Source organism: Periplaneta americana, chromosome 10 (genome assembly GCF_040183065.1).
Source record: "Periplaneta americana isolate PAMFEO1 chromosome 10, P.americana_PAMFEO1_priV1, whole genome shotgun sequence".
Lineage (NCBI taxonomy): Eukaryota > Metazoa > Arthropoda > Insecta > Blattodea > Blattidae > Periplaneta > Periplaneta americana.
The window spans coordinates 112,163,588-112,182,578 of record NC_091126.1 but is presented as its reverse complement, the minus strand read 5'-3'; the positions used below and the strand labels follow the sequence as shown (position 1 = coordinate 112,182,578).

Genomic DNA, 18,991 nt, shown 5'->3' with positions numbered 1-18,991 from the left:
ATAGGCTATTATTACCAGATGTTTGTTTAGTTTCATTCAGAAATATTTAAATCCAAACAGTAAAATATAACTCAAGTTGTCTAAACAGTAAAATATAACTCAAGTTGTCTAAACAGTAAAATATAACTCAAGTCGTCTTGCAAATATTTCATTTGTTTTTTTATTGCCTCGATAGTTACGTTTTAGAGAAATTTCAAGACTTTTTCGTAGACTGTGAGCCTTTGGGAACAATAGCACTAAAACAATTTAAAAAGAAATCGTATCAAAAGTTTTGCGTAATTGATTTCATCAAGTTCGCGATTGTGCGATTGCTTCAAATGGTCTAACAAATTCGAAGTTCCACCACTCTTAGAGTAAATTCGCCCACAAAGTTTACAGTGTGCGACTTTATTATTACCTTCAACTAAATTAAAGAATTTCCATGCGACAGATATCCGATTTGGTGCCATTTTATTCCACTCACAACTACAGTCAGTCCATACGTGCCGGTCGTCCTTGAGCTAACTGTCGCTTCTCTCCAAACCGCCGCATCCCTCCATATGTCCCCTGTTCCACCTACGGTAGTATCGGAGATCACTGGTGGAGAGTTTTATTCGTAATCTCCGATTCCTCCGCGGTTGTAGTCACTCCAATGAGCAGCACTGATCTCATGTATTAAAAAGAAGAATCTATATGTGAGTTGCAATGTAATGATCCTCATGTTCTTAAATACTATAAAAAGTACAGTGTAATTTATCAGAAATTATAAAAGAGGGAAATAGAATACATTTGAATAGAAAAGTACAAAATTCAGATAATGCAATTAAAGCTATTCGGAATATTATTAAAGCTAAACTTGTAGATATCCTAAGAAAGAAAATATTTTTTCATTAAAACCAGTGATTATAAAGTAGAGATCCCAAATCTATTGCAAATTCTTTTAACGTCTTATAGTATATAGTACAGAAATATTATTGACAACTTAAACATTCAAGATTTTGCAAAAAATACTGCAATTGGTTACTTAAAAGATGCATTTAATAATTAGTATTGATATATGTAATTAGTCAATAACTGCAACAGTGCTTTTTCATTCAATCATAACATGAATAAAATTGAAACACTATTACAAACACGTAGATAAATTAGTTAAAATCAACTGAAGGGGTGAGAATGAAATAATCCAAAGCCACACTTTAAACCTTTGTAAAAGTTTGTCTGTGTGGCTTAGGAATATTTTTAAATTTCATTTTAATTGTTAGTTTTTAATATATATGCATTTACATAGTATATGTGTGTGTGTATAAATGCATTCATTAGATTAACGTTTATAATATAACTTGTAATTTTGTATTGTCTGTGATCATTAACACTTAATCCGAGGACTTTGTAGAACTCTATTTCAACGTTACTTAGCTATTTCAACGTTATTCAGATAAAAAAAATCGGTGATGTAGACTAAGAATCGAACTCGCTCTCTTCTACACACTATGCAGAAGACTTACCGTCTGAGTTATTGAGACGACATGGAAATATTCATTTCTGCGCGGAGTGTCGACCTAGTTATGAAGATTCAAATGTCGATTTAACTGCATGATTTATGTATATATTTATCTGTTATTTACGTCATATTACCATATTTTTTGCAGTTTTTGAAGTGTATTTCGGAACGATGCTAGTAACAAACCAAATAGCCTGAATTTAAGTAACTCAATATTCGTTTATCTTGTGTATCAATGCTCAGTGTCTTACATCTGAGACTTAGGAATATTCAATCGTCTCATTCTTTTCCAGGGAAACTGTACCATAAATCTTGGACAATAGATCCGCTGTTTTACTTTCATCCTAGAAGAAGCCACGCTAAAGAGTTTTATATTCCTTGGTTGGGTTTAAACCTGTGAGCTTTGGATTAATCTACCAGCATGGTAATACTGAGACAACCGAATAAACCCCCACATCTGTATTTTTCTGTTAAAATTTAACTTTGATTATTACTTCCATATATTTTGTGTTAATTTTCGTTCTTCAAGCATTGCCAAAGTTTTTGACAATTTTCTACTGCAAATGCTTATAATTCGGCAGATTATGCAACATTGTGACTAAATTTTTATGTCTGTCATTGAATATAATCAAGGAAGATAATGTTCCCCTAGAGAGTGCTGATTTTGTAAGTAAATTAACTGTTGTCACTGATTTCTGAAAAGAGAACAATTCATATCATCAGCTGGGTTTGGTCCCATGTACATTTTTGAGAAGATTGAAAGAAGGGCAAAGATCCTCTTTGGAATTATATATTTACAACCTGTCATTAGATAAAAAATGTATGAATGCTAAACCTTCTAGATTTGTCGTAAATGACAAAACCAAAAATCGAGAAGGAAAGAAAAAAATGCGTCTCAATAGATTATTAGAGATATTCTTGTTTACTTATATGACAATTTTAAATCCTCCTACCTTTCATCTGAGAATGTGATAATTACACCTAACCCAAGTTCAGAGCATTCTTTTACTGTTCCTGCAAAGAATCTGGTTCTGCCATTCTTTGAACTCTCTTATACACAATTTATTTTACGCATAAATTTCAGTAACAACAACAAAATGCTATCGGTATAAATATTTAAAATAAAAGTTAAACAGAACATTATCAATGAGAAGTCTGAAAATGTTCAAGCAATTTCATTAAAATATTCTGTCTATACAAACTTTTTTGATTTCACATGAAGTACAAACCTGACATTTATTTTCATCCAGATTTTTTAAAATTAAATCTGTAAGATGGAAAGGCAGTGTGACAAAATTGTGAAGTGATAAATAAATTCGTTCAAATGAAATTTACTTACAACGAAATGCAGAGATGTATAATAGTACAGGCCAGAAAACAAATTCGTTTTGCTGTACACCAGTGTTACATTAATTACAATATTTGCAATATTATAGTTTCTGGCCCACATGTGTCTTTTGCTCGATTCAATTAAAATAAAATAAAGCTTAAAAGATATAGCTGAGTTAACCATTTGTGGAATGTGGATGTTCAAGGATGATTATTATCTGTGCGCACAACATTTCTTTGGTCACTTTAAAGGGATAACTTTGGAAAAGTAATTATGTAGATATACCTGTGAATTAACATTTATGTCGTAATTTTAAGCAATATGAATGAAATACAGTATTACAGTAAATAGCCAATTGCCTTAATATAATCTGTATAATTTACTCCTTTAGGTGGTAAATACATATTTACAATGTAAACAATATGACAAAGAATTTAAATGCAAATTCTGTATAGTATTCTCAGACTTTTCTTCAGAGCATAGTTCTACAAATACTAAATCATCCCCACATATTAAGAAAATTCCTGTGTTATAGTTTGACACAGTACAATAATCCCCCTGTATCTGCTGGGGATACATTCCAAAACCTACTGTAGATATGTAAAAACGCAGATAATAGCAAACCCTATAAATATCCTGTTGGTAAGTTTGCTACTGCAGCACAAGCCAGGACAGAGAGTAAAGCCACTAAGGACAATGTTGGTGATTGATATTACCATAGTCTATGAATAAGAGGTGCGACTAAATTCTAGATTTTTAAAAAAAACTCTTCACATCAAGATACTAGGTGCTAAAATACATTAGAAAATAACGCCTGGGTTAACAGCGGATAATTGAAACTGCAGACACAGATTCAATAGATAAGAGGGAAATAATGTACTATGAAATTTTTACTGCCACTTTCTATGATATTTGCAGCAATATCTTATTTTTTTAACTTACATCAAACTGGTAGATTAAAAAAAAATCCAATTTTCCTTATTTAAAAGAGAGTAAAAATAAATATTTAATCAAGTGTTGGAATTTAAAATCAAATTGTGTAGTTCTCTACACACGAACTCAGTAGTTTTCGTAACTTGGTACTTTATCTTAGCAATTAAAGATGCGCAATTCTGATTCAGAACAAACCTAACCACATTCTAGTAACTTCCTGGCCCTGTAGTTGGTATTTTTAGGATTACATCATTATGATTAGCAATGAGTAGATTTTTTATTATATATTTGCCTTACCATTTTGTAACTTCAGTTATCCTCAAGTTATGGACTATGGCCACATGTATTTTTCCAAAGCAATTTTTGTAATTCTCCGAATATGTAACATAATTGGTCATTTTACCAACATTCTTCAGATTTAATTAATGAATGTTGGATTATCAACTTTCAATTTTACTAACATTAAATGAACCTGTTGCTTAAAATCTCAACAATTCAACCAACAGCTGTGCACTATTAAGAGATTTACTCATTAGCTAAAATATTACAGATTTTCGATAAAATTTGTGCAGAATTTTAACACAATTTGTTGTGGTAGACGATTTTATGGTGTTGAATTTTTCCATTTATCATGCAAATTTATTCGCCATTTCTTTCTGATAAATAATACAAAGTGTCTGTTACTAGATATTACAGGTAAAACACTTCAACTCAACATTAAAATTAGCTACCAGTGTAGCTCAGGCGGTAGAGCATTTGTCGAACCTATGCCCGAGTGCATGGGTTCGATTCCCGATTGGGATGATTACTTGGTTTGGATTTACCAAGGTCCTCCCCAATTTTAAGGCGAATGTCAGGTAATTCATGGCAAACCATCGGCCTCATCTATCACAAATTCCATCAATGTTAAATAACTTAGTAATTGACCCAGCATCATTAAATAAATAAAAAGAAATTAAATTAATATGATCTTATGCTTTAACGTATTAGTCCCAAGTGGATCTGTTATGGTCTCATGCCAGCAGTTTCTTTTCTTTTTGAGTCTTCCTAAACTTCTATGACCTCTTGGGAGAAAGAACAGAATTTGTTTAGGTCATCTGGGGGGGTGTATATTTTACTAAAAAGAATTACGAAATTTATGTAATAGACCAGAAAAAAAATGTTCACTTTCGTCCAATACATTCAATATGACCAAATCGGTAATTCTTCATGATCCAGTTTCAGGTGTCTACTGGTAACAAAAGTAACTAATTCAAACAACTGGTAATGAAAGTAACGAAAAGTAACATATTCACAAGACTTCTGACAACATTGACTTTCGACTGCAAAATTTCCATGCCAAGCTGCTTTGGCATATCTAGCAACTGCAGTGGTCACTAGTCAGCAATTACATATGCAAGTCTAATACAGACTAGAGGGTTGAGAGAGAAGATGCTTGCTCGTCCATTGAAATGACGATCAGAGAACTTAAGAAACAAGTCTGATGACTGATTGTAAGATGAATAGAACCATGATTAAGATTTTTTCATCATGCTTATGAGCAGTGGCGGCCAGTGAGGCATTCTGGTGGTGGTGCCAAAAATGAAAAAAGGTTGCATGCAAATCACACCTTAGTGAAAGGTGATAATAATCACAGCTCACGTTTACATATGTTAAATAAAATACATTAATTAAACTAGCTATTTTACCAGGTGTGCACCTAGTAACAGTTACAATATCATTTCCGAAACTAATTACGAAATTTACAAATAGAGATAATGCAAAACTTTCTCAGTATTATTAAGTCAAATACAAATAACATTTGTAACGAGTAAAATTACTGGCGAAAACACACGAGATAAACAATGATATAGATAATAAATGAACACGTTTGCACTTTATTTAAACAGGCCAATGAATCTAAGGTAGCAGTCTGAATAACACATGTTCATGTCCTGCACAAATCTCATGTATTGTTAACAAAAGCATCAATACTAGCAACAGTGTAGCGACATTTAAATGCCGCGAAATGAAAGAAATGTTACACAAAATTAACAAATAGTGTTACATAATATGAAAAAAATATTTATCTTTCTAAAAAGAACTATGACTATCTATGCAATCAATATAGTTAAATGGATAATAATTTACACATTAAAATCCAAGTTGTGTGCATTAGTTTTGAATTGGTAACATTACATTAAGATTAAGCGAGGAACTTTAACTTGTGTTTTCGTGCACTTGACAGTTCCCTGCCTAACGTCTCCAACAACCCTGCCATCTAGCGAAATTTCTCCATTACTGCGCTCTAGCAGGCAGAATGTTAACTACAGAGTCAAATTGAATTCAGCTCAAAGTCTGCCATAAGAAACGCATATAAACTAGGATCAGTAGCCTTTTGTACAGTGTTATATTGACGCAGAGAGTGCCACACCAAACTGGTTCCAACGTTTGGAGAAATGCTGCAAGAGTGCATCCCTATCTGAGCGCGCATGCTTGTTCAGATGAAATACGAATAAAATGTGTAGAAATAAACAATTACAACTCCTTTCTGGGGTATTATTTTTTGTTTCTTTCATTGGTGGTGCCATGGCACACTGGCACTGCCCCAAAAGCCGCCCCTGCTTATGAGTAATGTCAAGTTGTGGTAGCTAAACCAACTAATTTTTAACATTTTTGGTTGACACCCAAGAACTTGATACTCCATGAGTAAAATATTTTAGACATGGTCTGGTTCACGATATTTTTTTTAATTGGTTATTTTCCGATGCTTTATCAACTGTTGTGGTTATCTAGCATCTGAATGAGATGAAGGTAATTATGCCAGTGAAATGAGTCTGGGGTCCAGTGCCGAAAGTTATACAGAATTTGCTCTTAATGGGTTGAGGGAAAACCCCAAACGAAATCTCAACCAAGGTAACTTGTCCCAACCAGGATTTAAAACTAGGCTTGCTCGTTTCACGGTCGGGCATGCTAATCATTACTTCACAGCAGTGGACATCAGGATTTTTTCCAGAAGAATTATGCGCACCTGCTTGATTTTAATTCTGCTCTTTGTCTGCAGAAGGCTGAAGACCACAGATCCTGGCAAACACACTGGAAGAGTACTTTCCTTGAAATAAGCCATGACAAATTGTTTTCGTCAGTTACACAGTACATAAAAGACTCAAATGATCGTGGGCAATGAAATTACACTTATTGTACTGCTTCACTTATTTATGTTCGTCCAGCTACCCAAACTGCTTGTTTATTCATTAAGTTTTATACATTGGAGCAATAATGTGGAATCATAGTGCTGGGAACTGAATTCTGGGTAACAATATAAAAAACAATTTAGTGATAATAAAACAATATATAAATAATAAAACATATTGTTCAGAGTGCTTGGGACTAGATTATAGCAGGATTCATCTTCTCTGAAAATTAAATCTGACAATACAGTGTGAATGTGGAGGGATGTGTGGTTGCATTATAGAATCGTGACTAATGCTTTCCTATACATAACTATTATTGATAAAACGATATATCTGAAATTTCATTAATTTACATTCCATGAACCAGAAGGTATGAATCAACCCAGATTTGGCTTGTTTACTTACCCAATCACAGTCCTCTTACTAATATAACTGCTTCTACTTAAAATATGAAATCCACAGTGCAAAGGTTTGAAATAGAATGCAGATCTGATTGAAATATCTCTTGAATAATTTTATGGTGTCTGATACTGTTTCATGTGAACTTCTTTTTTATATAAGATTTTCATGCATGTCGTATAGCATACGTATATTGCGCTATTATTATAACTTGAATTTTCTAAGTTTATACTCAGTTTTAGTGCCTTATATTATCAATAAAATGAGGTAGAGTTTCTATACCTTTTGAAATTTGGCAATGTAGTTAGCACATTGCAAAGACCCAGTAGACACAATTATTGCTCTTTTTTTTCTTTCATGGTGGCATTGTGCCATGCTGAGCACATAACCAAAGAATCCAGCTATTAATGTATGTTCATTGCCCTGATACGAATGGAGGACAAAGGATCCAAACATTGAGCGGAGATGATTATGGGAACATTGACAACAATAAAAAGTGAAACTAAAACTGTGCCCTGAATAAAGAAATAGGTATTAGGAACAACTGGGTAATAGACTCTTTTTTTTTCTTAATAATCCAAATTCTTTCTTGATTATGTGGAAAATGAAATTAAGTTACAATTTGATGGAATACAGAGATCGCCAAAATGGCTGACTTTTCCTGCCTGGCTCACTGACATTTAAAAATCAAGTTCTCAAACAGATTTGGCTTAACTGTCATATGCGGGTATATTGAATATTTAATATACCGTCAAAAATTATTTTGGACAAAGCACAACCTAGCCCTACTCCTTTATCCATATATGGGACTTCATAAAAGAAAAAAGGAAGATACAGAAAAAAAAGTTTTCACTAGTAGTTGACAATGAGAGAAAGAAGTTAACAAAGCAAACAGCACGTCAATTAATTCAATTTGAAAAATATTGAAAGACACACATTAATTATAATGCGCCAAAGAAAATAACTGAACTTGACGATTTCAACAAAATGGTTATTCGATGTAATATCCACAACCTGTTAGTGGAAGAGGTTTCTGTGCTGACCATAAGAAGATTGGTAGTAAAACTGATGCATTATTTTCCAATGTAGTTCACGAGTTTAGGAAGATTTATCAAAGGTCTTTGGTTTAAATGGAAAAAGAAAATGTTTTAGCAGTATTCTTCTTGAATACAGCAACATAAAGATCACAATAACTTTAAATTTGATCCTCATGAATACCATACAAGACAAAAGTACAGTTTCTTTCTAAATACTCCCAAATGCCACACAACTGCTGGATTAAAACACAGCATGAATTTTGGACCCAAAATATATAATGCATTAATTAGAGCTTACCCTGAGCTAAGTACACTTAACATACATAGATTTAAGAAACAAATCAGATTCATTATTTAATTGTTTAAGCTAATTGAGTTAAAAATTGATACTCTAATATTCATGTACTTTTGTATTTTCTATTTGTATATAGACCCTATTATTACATGCTGTATGTATTTTACCATTTATTAATGTTATTGTGCTCAATGAACTCTCTTAATTTTGTGATATATTTGATATAACTGATATGAACTGCGCCCGAGCATGAGCTTCTGCTCTTTCGGGCTGCAATGCCTAATGTAGCTCAAGTGTAAAGTATTAAATAAATAAATAAATAAATAAATTATAGACATTTCCAACTTAAAAAAAATACGCTTTCAGCTTACTTGACCTGTCAGGATTTGGATAAATTGGAAGTTGACTAATTTTTAATAATTTAAATATAACTTTTACCAAATTTAAATTGAAAAGGCACGTATTTTCAAATTTACATGTAGATGTAACACATATTCCAACTGATCACTCGTATACAAAATTGACTGTAATGTGTAATTGGCTTGAAACCAAAACAAAAACATTAAAGCTCTGGTAGTGCATGGTATTCATCTGATAACTTAATACTAGGTAAACTCGCATCCAAACTTTCAATAGAACATGTTCATATGCAAAAAATATTGGCACTAGCTATTTTATTCTGATTTTGTGACAACATAGTGTGTGATTGTGACTGTTTGTGTATGTGTATTTGCTAACAAGGAATTAGATGAATATTACGAATATTTAATTGTAATTCAGTTAAGTGGCCTGGTGGTATTATAATTTTTACTCTCAGCCCTTCCTTGTTCACATTAGATACCTCTTTTAACCCTGGAATGGTAACATAAAATTTTCTAACATAAATGATAACGTGGGGTGTCATTAGAGCCCCTTACTATTTTCAAGTTTGAAGACTGAAATATAGAAACAATGTAATACATTCTTTAATATTATATAGAACCAATATATTTACACTAACAGAACTGAACAAAAAAACACATGATTGTCTACAAAAGCAACAATAAAACTGTCTAATCATCTGAGCTAGTATTATCAACTACTTAATCCTATTTTCATAGCAGCTGCAGCAAACATGTCTCATATGCTTCAAGCACATGGTTGTCTTACATTTCTCAAAAAACGTTTTTGTTTTTATGTCTTTCTTTCTTTCTGACACATACTGTGCATCTTCATTTTTGGCCCACTTCATGTTGTGTTTATTGAACTCCTTCAACGTCTATTTTGCACCTTTTTGCAGCTTGCAGACGGATTTCCTTGGGTAGTGTACGCATTCCCGCCATTTTTTTTTTTTGTGTATGCTCATGTATAAGAGAGAATCCAGTTTGAACTAAGTACTCAGTCCTCTTCAGCTTTGAATCAGAGTTATTTGCAGCATAGATAACAAAACTGTTTATACCTTCAATATCCAGAAGTCAGAAAAAAATAACTAAAGGCAAACGTCTACACTTCCTTCATATTGAATATCCACTACATAGCTCATCCACAATATCAACACCTCCTTCAGGTAGATTGTAGAATGTGATGATATTGGGATTCTTGTCACTTGCAGTTCTCTCGTCTATGGAGTCATCTTGAAGATGCATAGTTGACAACATAAGTACATTCTTATTTCTTCTTCGAATGTAGGAAACCAATATTGCCTGATCCTGTAACCCGAATAGAGAGGATTTTTGAGACCAGCTAACAATGAAATCATGTGGAATTTCAGTTTTGTTTTTGCGTACAGTACCAACATATGTTAGGTTCTTTATCGGAAGTGTCTTTGTTAGGGGGATACTGGTAAACCAGTTGTTTCCAGTAATGTTGAGCCCTGTTCCATGAATTGTTTCTGCCAATCGCACAACAATGTAAGCTGCACTTTTTGATATCTTGTAAGGACCATCAGGTTGAGCTCTGCAGTAGATTTACATTGCAATTATGTACCAGGTCCTGGCATCTGCCATAGTGAAAATTTGTAAACCGGTTTGTTGGGAATGTATTGTCGAAAAGCACATCTACCACAAAATGAAACAAGTTATTCATCAACAGTACAATATTCTGAGACAGTGTAATGTTTTTTGACAATTATTCAGGAACAACTCAAAAACCTCCCGAATTGGAGCCAGCTTTTCCAATACTCTACAATCTTTTTGGATTGTAATATCGTCAAATCGGATGTAGCATAAGAAAAACTGGAATCTTTTCAGATTCATTGTGGGATGAAAAACTTCAATTTCCATTTTAGACAAATCCCATAATTCAGCAAGATTTTGATGTCCAGATTTGACTGATCCTGCTAATATAAGGAGAACAATAAGGGCCTTTATTTCCATCCAATCTGTTTTGTAAGCAGTGTGGTCATTTTTATTTGTTTGAATGTCTTTTTAAATTCTAGTATTTGTGTATTCAGTAATTCTATCAACAATATCAGAGCCAATAATCAGAGAGAAATATTCTGCAGGACTTTTGAAACTCCCTGCAAACTGTTTAACCCTGGGCAGATGAGTCACTATATTTTGCTTGCATGTTGTAATATTTTTCTTGATTGAAACTTTACGCCATTTTGTAGTTTTATCTTTGCCTATATAACATAATTCATTATTATCTTCACTATCACTACATGGATATATAAAAGACGTGCCTGTTTTACTATCATGATCAGACTCGTGTGGATGTTTCAGAATCAGATGGTTCGTCAACATTTTCTTTAGATTCAATTTCATCTTCCTCAGATTCTACATCGCACAACAGGGCTCTTATTCTATGACCTTCCTTCTCATAGTCATCCATATCTAACCTATAACTGTTGAAACACTTCGCATAGTATTTTTTGCTAATGTACTGTACTATAATTACAAGAAAATAATATTATAATATCTTGTATGTACATACCTCTCATAAAATATTCCAAGTTCAAATACTATGAATCAGCACAATATAAACACAAATAGTAACATAGGATCTACTGACACCCCATACACTATACAAACCGTTTCACTACTGAGGACAACAATTGAATGTAATTTATGACTTGGAGAGCAGGAATAACAAGGGAAAACTACTGAAAAGATTGACAGTGTAGCCAACATAACACTGGAAGTATTACAGGAAATATGTATGTGGGGGTTTGGTGAACCCCCACGTTACCATTCCAGGGTTCGCATTTAAGGAAAAAAATGTCCTGTTCTGTAGCATCATGCCTAGGACTCGAGCTATAGAATGCATGCTGAGGTGATTTGATTCCTCATGTATAACGTCCTGATGAATGGGACAGAGAATTTATGATTTTTTTTCACGATTAAGTTACTCAACTACGTGGAAAGACGTCATATCTGTGTAAGTACAAGAAAACCTTGCCAAATAATCTCATATTAATAGAATGTTTCTTGCTCTTAATATCCAAACTTCGTAACATATATCTCAATATATTGCTTTGAGTTGATGTTCATATTCGGAAAGAATTTTCGTCCCAAAAATCGTTATATCAATAAAAAATAAATATGTAATAAAGTCTCGATTTGCACTATACATAACAAATTGGAATGTAAATGCAAAATTGGTAGAGCCTTGTTCATTTTTACATTATGATCTGGGAATCAGGAAGTTACATTTCAAACATTTCATATCCAAACACTAACAGTTTGCTGCTTATATATGCGTCTCATTGTGTTTGGTTATGCTTCAGGAAAATGGTTGGAAGTTTCAGGTCCATGTAATGCATTATAATTTTTTTTATTTATTTTCGGTAATGACATATATATGCTTACAATTAGAATTTTCATGTAGACTCTGATTTTATGAATGAATTATTAACATAAGCAGTAAATAGCTGTTTTCAATGACTGTTCATTGACAGCAGAACAGCCACTTGTATCAGAATCTTTAAGTCAGGGAAATCCAGACAAGTAAATATTTGTTCAGGCTGCAGATATTACATTAGTTGCCTATAATTTTGGGAGACTGGTCAGACCATTGGCGATCTCTAGTATAGAAGCATAAATTAATCTGAATGAGGGAAAAAGCAATGATGACTTGTTCAGAAAGATTGTTGATTAGGCTTTCCATTGCTGTAATGAAAAAGAAATTCAAAACGTTTCAAAGAATGACTCTATCTTGGGTTTTTGAAGTACACAGCTGTTTGTAACAATCCTTACAAGTAGGAATCCCTTCTCATCCAAATTGTTTCTTCACTTGAACAAAGACAGAGCCAATCTTCAAAATGTTGTGGAGAAACTTTTTCATTAGCAGCAATGCAAATCGTCCAAGCTACACTTCTTGTAAACAGGAGCATGACATTTGAAAAAATGAAGGAGACCAGCAGTGTACTCAAGAGTCATCTACTTTTTAGTTATTGTTACTGTGTTATGTTTACTTGAGATAATGTATATTCAGCTAAAAAGAGGAAGACCCAAGTGACTCCACACTTGTAGCATATCTCCCACTAGCTGGTCCATCATGTGTTTCGTGTGATGAGGAGTTGGAGCAAGGCGGAGCTTCTCTTGTCCCACTGGCACTGTTGGATAGTTAATGGCTTGCATGTAATGGCCATACTCTTGAAGAAGCATATCAGATACCTGGGCACACTGCCGAGCATTTCCAATCTGAAATATGAAATAGTTAAAACATGATAGGTGTGGATGTGATTTTGTTGTGATTATTTTACCACCATTTCGATGCTTACTTTATCATGATTTCGGTGAATATTTCGTGGTAATAAAATATGAAGATTTGGGTTAATATTTCGTGAAAATATCAGACAGGACATGGGATACAAAATGTATGTACAGTTTAGGACAGAAAAACTTGCTGATCGAACAAATTCTATTTTCTAATTGGAATACTTTGGCTGGACAAGCATGATTCACAATAGCAACCTGCCTTTTTTTTTTTTTTTTTTTTAATTATGGTTTATTTAATGATGCTCGCAACTGCCGAGGTTATATCAGCATCGCCGGTGTGCTGGAATTTTGTCCCGCAGTTCTTTTACGTGGAAGTAGTAAATCTACTGACATGAACCTGTCGCATTTAAGCACATTTAAATGTCATCGACCTAGGCTGGGCTCGAACCCGCAATAAGGCACAGAAGGCCAGGACTACACCGACTACACTACCCAGGGCGACACCTGCTTCTTACCTTACTGGTATATGTAACGTCTCTCTAACAGGAAGTGGTTTTACATGACAAGTACTCGTGACAGCAATTTTAAATCTGTTCTCATGGCGCAAGTGGTTAGAAGACTGAAGTGACAACATAAAACAAGAGCATGAAGTGTACGAGTCTCAGTATCTTCTTTTTCAGTTTCTTGATTTAAAAACGGAAAATATGACTACATTTTAATTAGTTTTTAATATATTTTCTTATAAATGTATGTTGTCTACTCTTTTCACGAAATCAACAGATCAAAGTACTAAATCGCCTGCTTTATGAGACAAAATACGACAAAATCAGGAAAAAATGTCGTTTTTTTGCAAGTTACAGTACGATAATGGTATAATATTATAAATTATTGTTACATTATTATATTTCAGAATTAAATGATTAAATACATAATTAACGTATCATAAAAAAGTAAACCCTAAGTTTGAAATAAATAAATAAACAAATAATAAATAAATAAATAAATAAATAGATAAATAAAAAGTAGATATCATTAGGACTTGAAACTTCACCAGTAATACTTTGAAAACTTTTAATTTCTAAGTCCAGTATCTTCATTATGAGCTACCGCACTGTGGCAGCCTGCCACACTGAGTGATAAAATACCTCCCATTCACCATTCTATTCACATTAATGTAAGAAGTTAGGTCCATTTTCCCACAGAAATGCTCACATGTAAAGCCAGCTGGAAAACGAAGTAAGCTGAAGTTGGAGATAACTTTTTTCAAGTATAAGACAGTAGCAAGTTATTCTGTCCTAAGCTGTACAACTACATGGAGATATCCAGTTACAAATTTTAATTGTTACAAATATCCTGATACTTTCAATATTATTAACATAAAATTACATTAATAAACATTTTTCTAGAAAAGTAAGCCTACTTCCAATCACAGCTTAACATCAGTTTACACATATTTGAAAAAAGTATTGAAAAATATTCTGACCAATGTACAGCTGTCAAAAGAAAAAGTAGCCGCTCTCCTGAAACAAAGTTCCCTTTGGGTATCTTCGCTACAATTCGGAGAAAGGCGATGTTACATGTTGTTGGACCACGTTGCCTGCTATCTACAGTTATAATTGAAGTATTCTGTGTGTTATCGATAGCGTAATGGTAGCATTCAGGCCTCTTATTCATGAGGTCCTGCGTTCGACTACAACCACGTGCTTTTTATGTTCTTTTTTGTTCTGTTTTTGAGAGAGACAAACAATACATAATGGCTCCTTTCTCTTTTACGATTATTTTAGTAATTAACATCAGGTTCATTAATATATTATGCCATGACTTTATCATTATGATATTGTGGCTGCAAATGGAAAGAAAAAAGATTTTATTCTCAATAAAAATATCTTTCGTGGCATAAACAAAACAAATTTACTGGCATCAGCCTTAAAACAGTCAAACAATTAAGCGTTCAAAAAACAAAACAAAAAGCCACAATTCAATATTTAGTCTATCTTCCTCTTATCTCGATCATCTTGCAGTCGAGTGGGCATGGAATTGACTAGTCTTTGCAAATAGCGACTGTTCTTAGACACGATATTCCAGGCATTCTGAACATACATAAGTGTTCTGTCCATGGGCAGGTCTTTCATTGCAAACCCAGCAATCTCCAATCTTTCCTATTTTCTGCCTTCCTCTTAGTCTCCGCATATGATCCACATGTCTCCGCATATGATCCACATATCCTAATGTCGTCTATTATTCTTTTCAACCAGAGACCCAACCAATCCCTTTTTCTCTTTCTAATCAGTTTCAGCATCATTCTTTCTCCACTCATTTTTTCAAACACAATTTTATTTCTTATTCTGTCTGTCCACTTCACACGCACCGTTCTTCTCCACATCCACATTTCAAATGCTTCAATTCGTTTCTCTCGTTTTCGTCGTAATGTCCATGTTCCTTCCCCATACAATGCCACACTCCATACAAAGCACTTCACTAGTCTCTTCCTTAGTTCTTTTTCCAGAGGTCCGCAGAAGATCCTTCTTCTTCTATTAAAAGCTTCCTTTGTTCATGCTTGCAGTTTTTCTTGGGAAGGATAGGCCTAAATGCGGTAACATCACATTGCTTTCCGCACACCACTATCTCTTTCGCATCTTATTAAATTCCAGGGGGCCCAAGCGTGGAGATGAGGAGAGTGGGTTTGACTAATTGGGCCCTCCGGACTTCACCGAAAGTCACGGCAAGGGTTAAATATTAATTCTATCAGGATGTTTGACCCTATCAGAGACCGGGAAATCTCAATTAGCCTTTGCCCCCCGCATCCTGGACTAGCTTCTACGAATCATCAGAAAATCTTAGAGTGTGATTGGGCCAATTTTTCCGAAAATGTTTCCACACTTTTGCCCTTGTAGCTCAGCGGACGAACATCGGAATTTAGATGTCAACGTCTTAGGTTCAATTCCTCGTTACTCCTTTTCATTTTATTGTGGTTCAAGATAGTATAATGTAATAATAAAAAAAAAAAAAACTAATTGCAGTATTATGCAACTGGATTTTCGCAAACCTAATATTAAATTTATGTTATTTATATCGCTAAAGAACGATTACAATATAAATAACTTGAATATTATTTATACAGTATCACTAAAGAACGATAACAGAATATAAGTGATAAATATCGGTTTGTTTAATTAATATAAGATATTATATAATACGTATTTAATTATGTAAATAAAATAACCTATTTTACAAAGAAAGATATTTATTTGTGTTATAATAATTACTTACATAAAATACAGATTATCTATATTGCGAAAGAACAATAACAATATAAATAACTTGAATATTATTTTATAATGCTAATGAAGGAAAACAATATAAATGATAACTTGAATATTATTTATATCGCTAAAGAACGATAACAATATAAAAAACGTGAATATTATTCATATCGGAATTTCACAGATTTATTACAGATGTATTTATTCTTCTTGGAGCCAAATTTGTAACTTTTAAAAGTGTGGTTACTATGTTGAAGTGTATGTGTTGCAACGGATGCTTGATTTGTTATGTATGCGAGTCAGTTATGGGATGCTTGGTGTCGTCGCAATGTCGTAATTATAGTTTGATTGTGTTTGTGTGACTATAGTGTATTAATTTATGATGTATGGTATGAAAACTGCATATTTGTGTTATAGAAGTGTTACGTATGTGTGTTGTTAATGTTTTTTGTATGTTTCAAATTGATAAGTGATATTTGTTTTGCAATCGCAATGCCTAATTTACGGATTGTTTATGTTTTGTTTACATCGCGTAAGCTAATTTAATTTTCTTTTCCATTTCTCTTTATGCTTATCTTTTTTGTGTATAAAACTATCCTCACATACATATGTAAAATAGGGCTAACCCCCATTGGAGATACTGTAGCTACAATAGTAATAATTATTATTCATATTGTTATAAAACGTTAACAGAGTACAAATGATGACTTGAATTTTATTCATATCTCTAAAGAACGATAACAAAATATAAATAACGTGATATCCATCAAGAACGATAACTGGATATAAATGATAATTTGAATCATTTACATCGCTAAAGAACGATTAAAAAATAAAATGAAAACTTGAAGAAGGCCCGAACCCAGAACCTTTGAATCATTAAGCAAGCACTCTACCGCTGGTCTGCGAGGAGCAGATATGGAACACTTTCATAGTTCCGGAACTGCTTGTACAAGCACATGCATCGCGTAACATCGCCGCGACCCGAAGTAGACTTTGAAAATATTTGCTGTTCACGAGTGCGGCCACTTTTTTTTTTTTTTTTTTGACAGCTGTACAAACCAGGGCAAGTTCAATCTGGTCCCAAGCAACGACACTTAAATAACCTGCTCTTAAATATAAAGACTGCGAATAGTTTCAAAATTTGACTGTGCGACTATTAGAAAAGAGAGCCTACATGTAACTAGTAATGGTAATGGAGTTAGGTTAGTCAACTTTGGCACATCAAAAAATTTAATTGCCAAAAATACAACATTCCCCCATAAAGACATACATAAATATACTTGGACTTCTCAGATGGATTGACACACAGAATCAAATAGATATCATGATAGATAAACAAAGACATACTATAGCGCTTTCAATATACGAAGGCATATGGCCTAAGCCAGTAGAGTGCTAGCAGCAGTACAATGTCGTCACAAGGCGCACGAGATGTGGAAGAGAGAGACAACAGTTATGCGGAATAAGGGTAGATAATGTCAGTTGCTGCAGTGATCGCAAGTATCGAGTGATCCAATTCTTCGGTGTGTGTTGTTTAAATATTCTTACAAAAGTAATTTCTATCCCACTTTTTATTATTTCTTTGCTTCATAGATCAGTAGATCTTGGTGTCACTAACATGCAAAATAAAGTGACAGATGTGTAGAAATTTACTTTGTTAATGACAGAGAAAGAATGTCTTAATTAAAGAAAAAAAAGGTGAATACTGTTATTGCACTATTTGACATGCGGAAATTCTAGCCTGAAAAACTGTAAGCAAGAAAATTTATTCAAATGTCCTGACTTCCTTGTACAGCAATCCTAAATTTATGAAATTATTACTTTTTATTTCTTCAGAGGAAAGAGGAGATACACTATGTTTGTAAGGCCGGGCTACGAATCTGGAGATAATACAGTGCGTTCGTAGCTTGGCCGGACCATTCTGTGGCATTATATAACACAACAATAAAAATTTATTACAGTTCAGAAATCGGTCTGATATAGACTTGATTGCATACTTGTTAGTTTTTACACGACTTGCATGAATGGTAGAAGTGTCTATAAAATTTCTCGTCAATTGACGACCTGTGTTGCGGAACGGTCCGGCCAAGCTATGAACGCACTGTACAATGTAAAATAAGCATATCTATTCATACGTAATTCAGTACTCATATTCAAACTGTAGTTATTTTCTTTCTCTTTGCTAAATCAAACTTATCTAATTTAATTTAATCATCTAGCTTATACCTACTTAGAGGTCCAAGGTTCTATATTCAGGCTACGAATCTGGCTATAATCCAACATAAGCATATCTGTTCATACGTAATTAGTACTCTTATTCGAACTGTAGATTATTTTCTCTCTCTCCCTGTTAAAATAAACCAATCTAATTCAATTAAAAACTCTAGTTTATACAGTGACATAACCTACGATTCCCTACAATGCGGTGCGGGGGGGGG

The 18,991-nt window shown here is 33.5% G+C and overlaps 1 protein-coding gene across 20 annotated transcripts in view; it reads right to left on the bottom strand.

Moving 5' to 3' along the window:
- Alas (5-aminolevulinate synthase) overlaps nt 1–18,991 on the bottom strand; it is a 440,304-nt gene that overhangs the window by 18,570 nt on the left and 402,743 nt on the right. For 17 of the 20 annotated variants that reach the window (XM_069838039.1, XM_069838041.1, XM_069838053.1 and 14 more), the window contains one exon: nt 398–13,269. In XM_069838039.1, the coding sequence (XP_069694140.1) occupies nt 13,057–13,269 (213 nt within the window). In that variant the 3' untranslated portion in view covers nt 398–13,056. The remainder of the gene's footprint in view (nt 1–397; nt 13,270–18,991) is intronic. The other 3 variants (XM_069838036.1, XM_069838035.1, XM_069838037.1) reach the window with 3 other exon arrangements.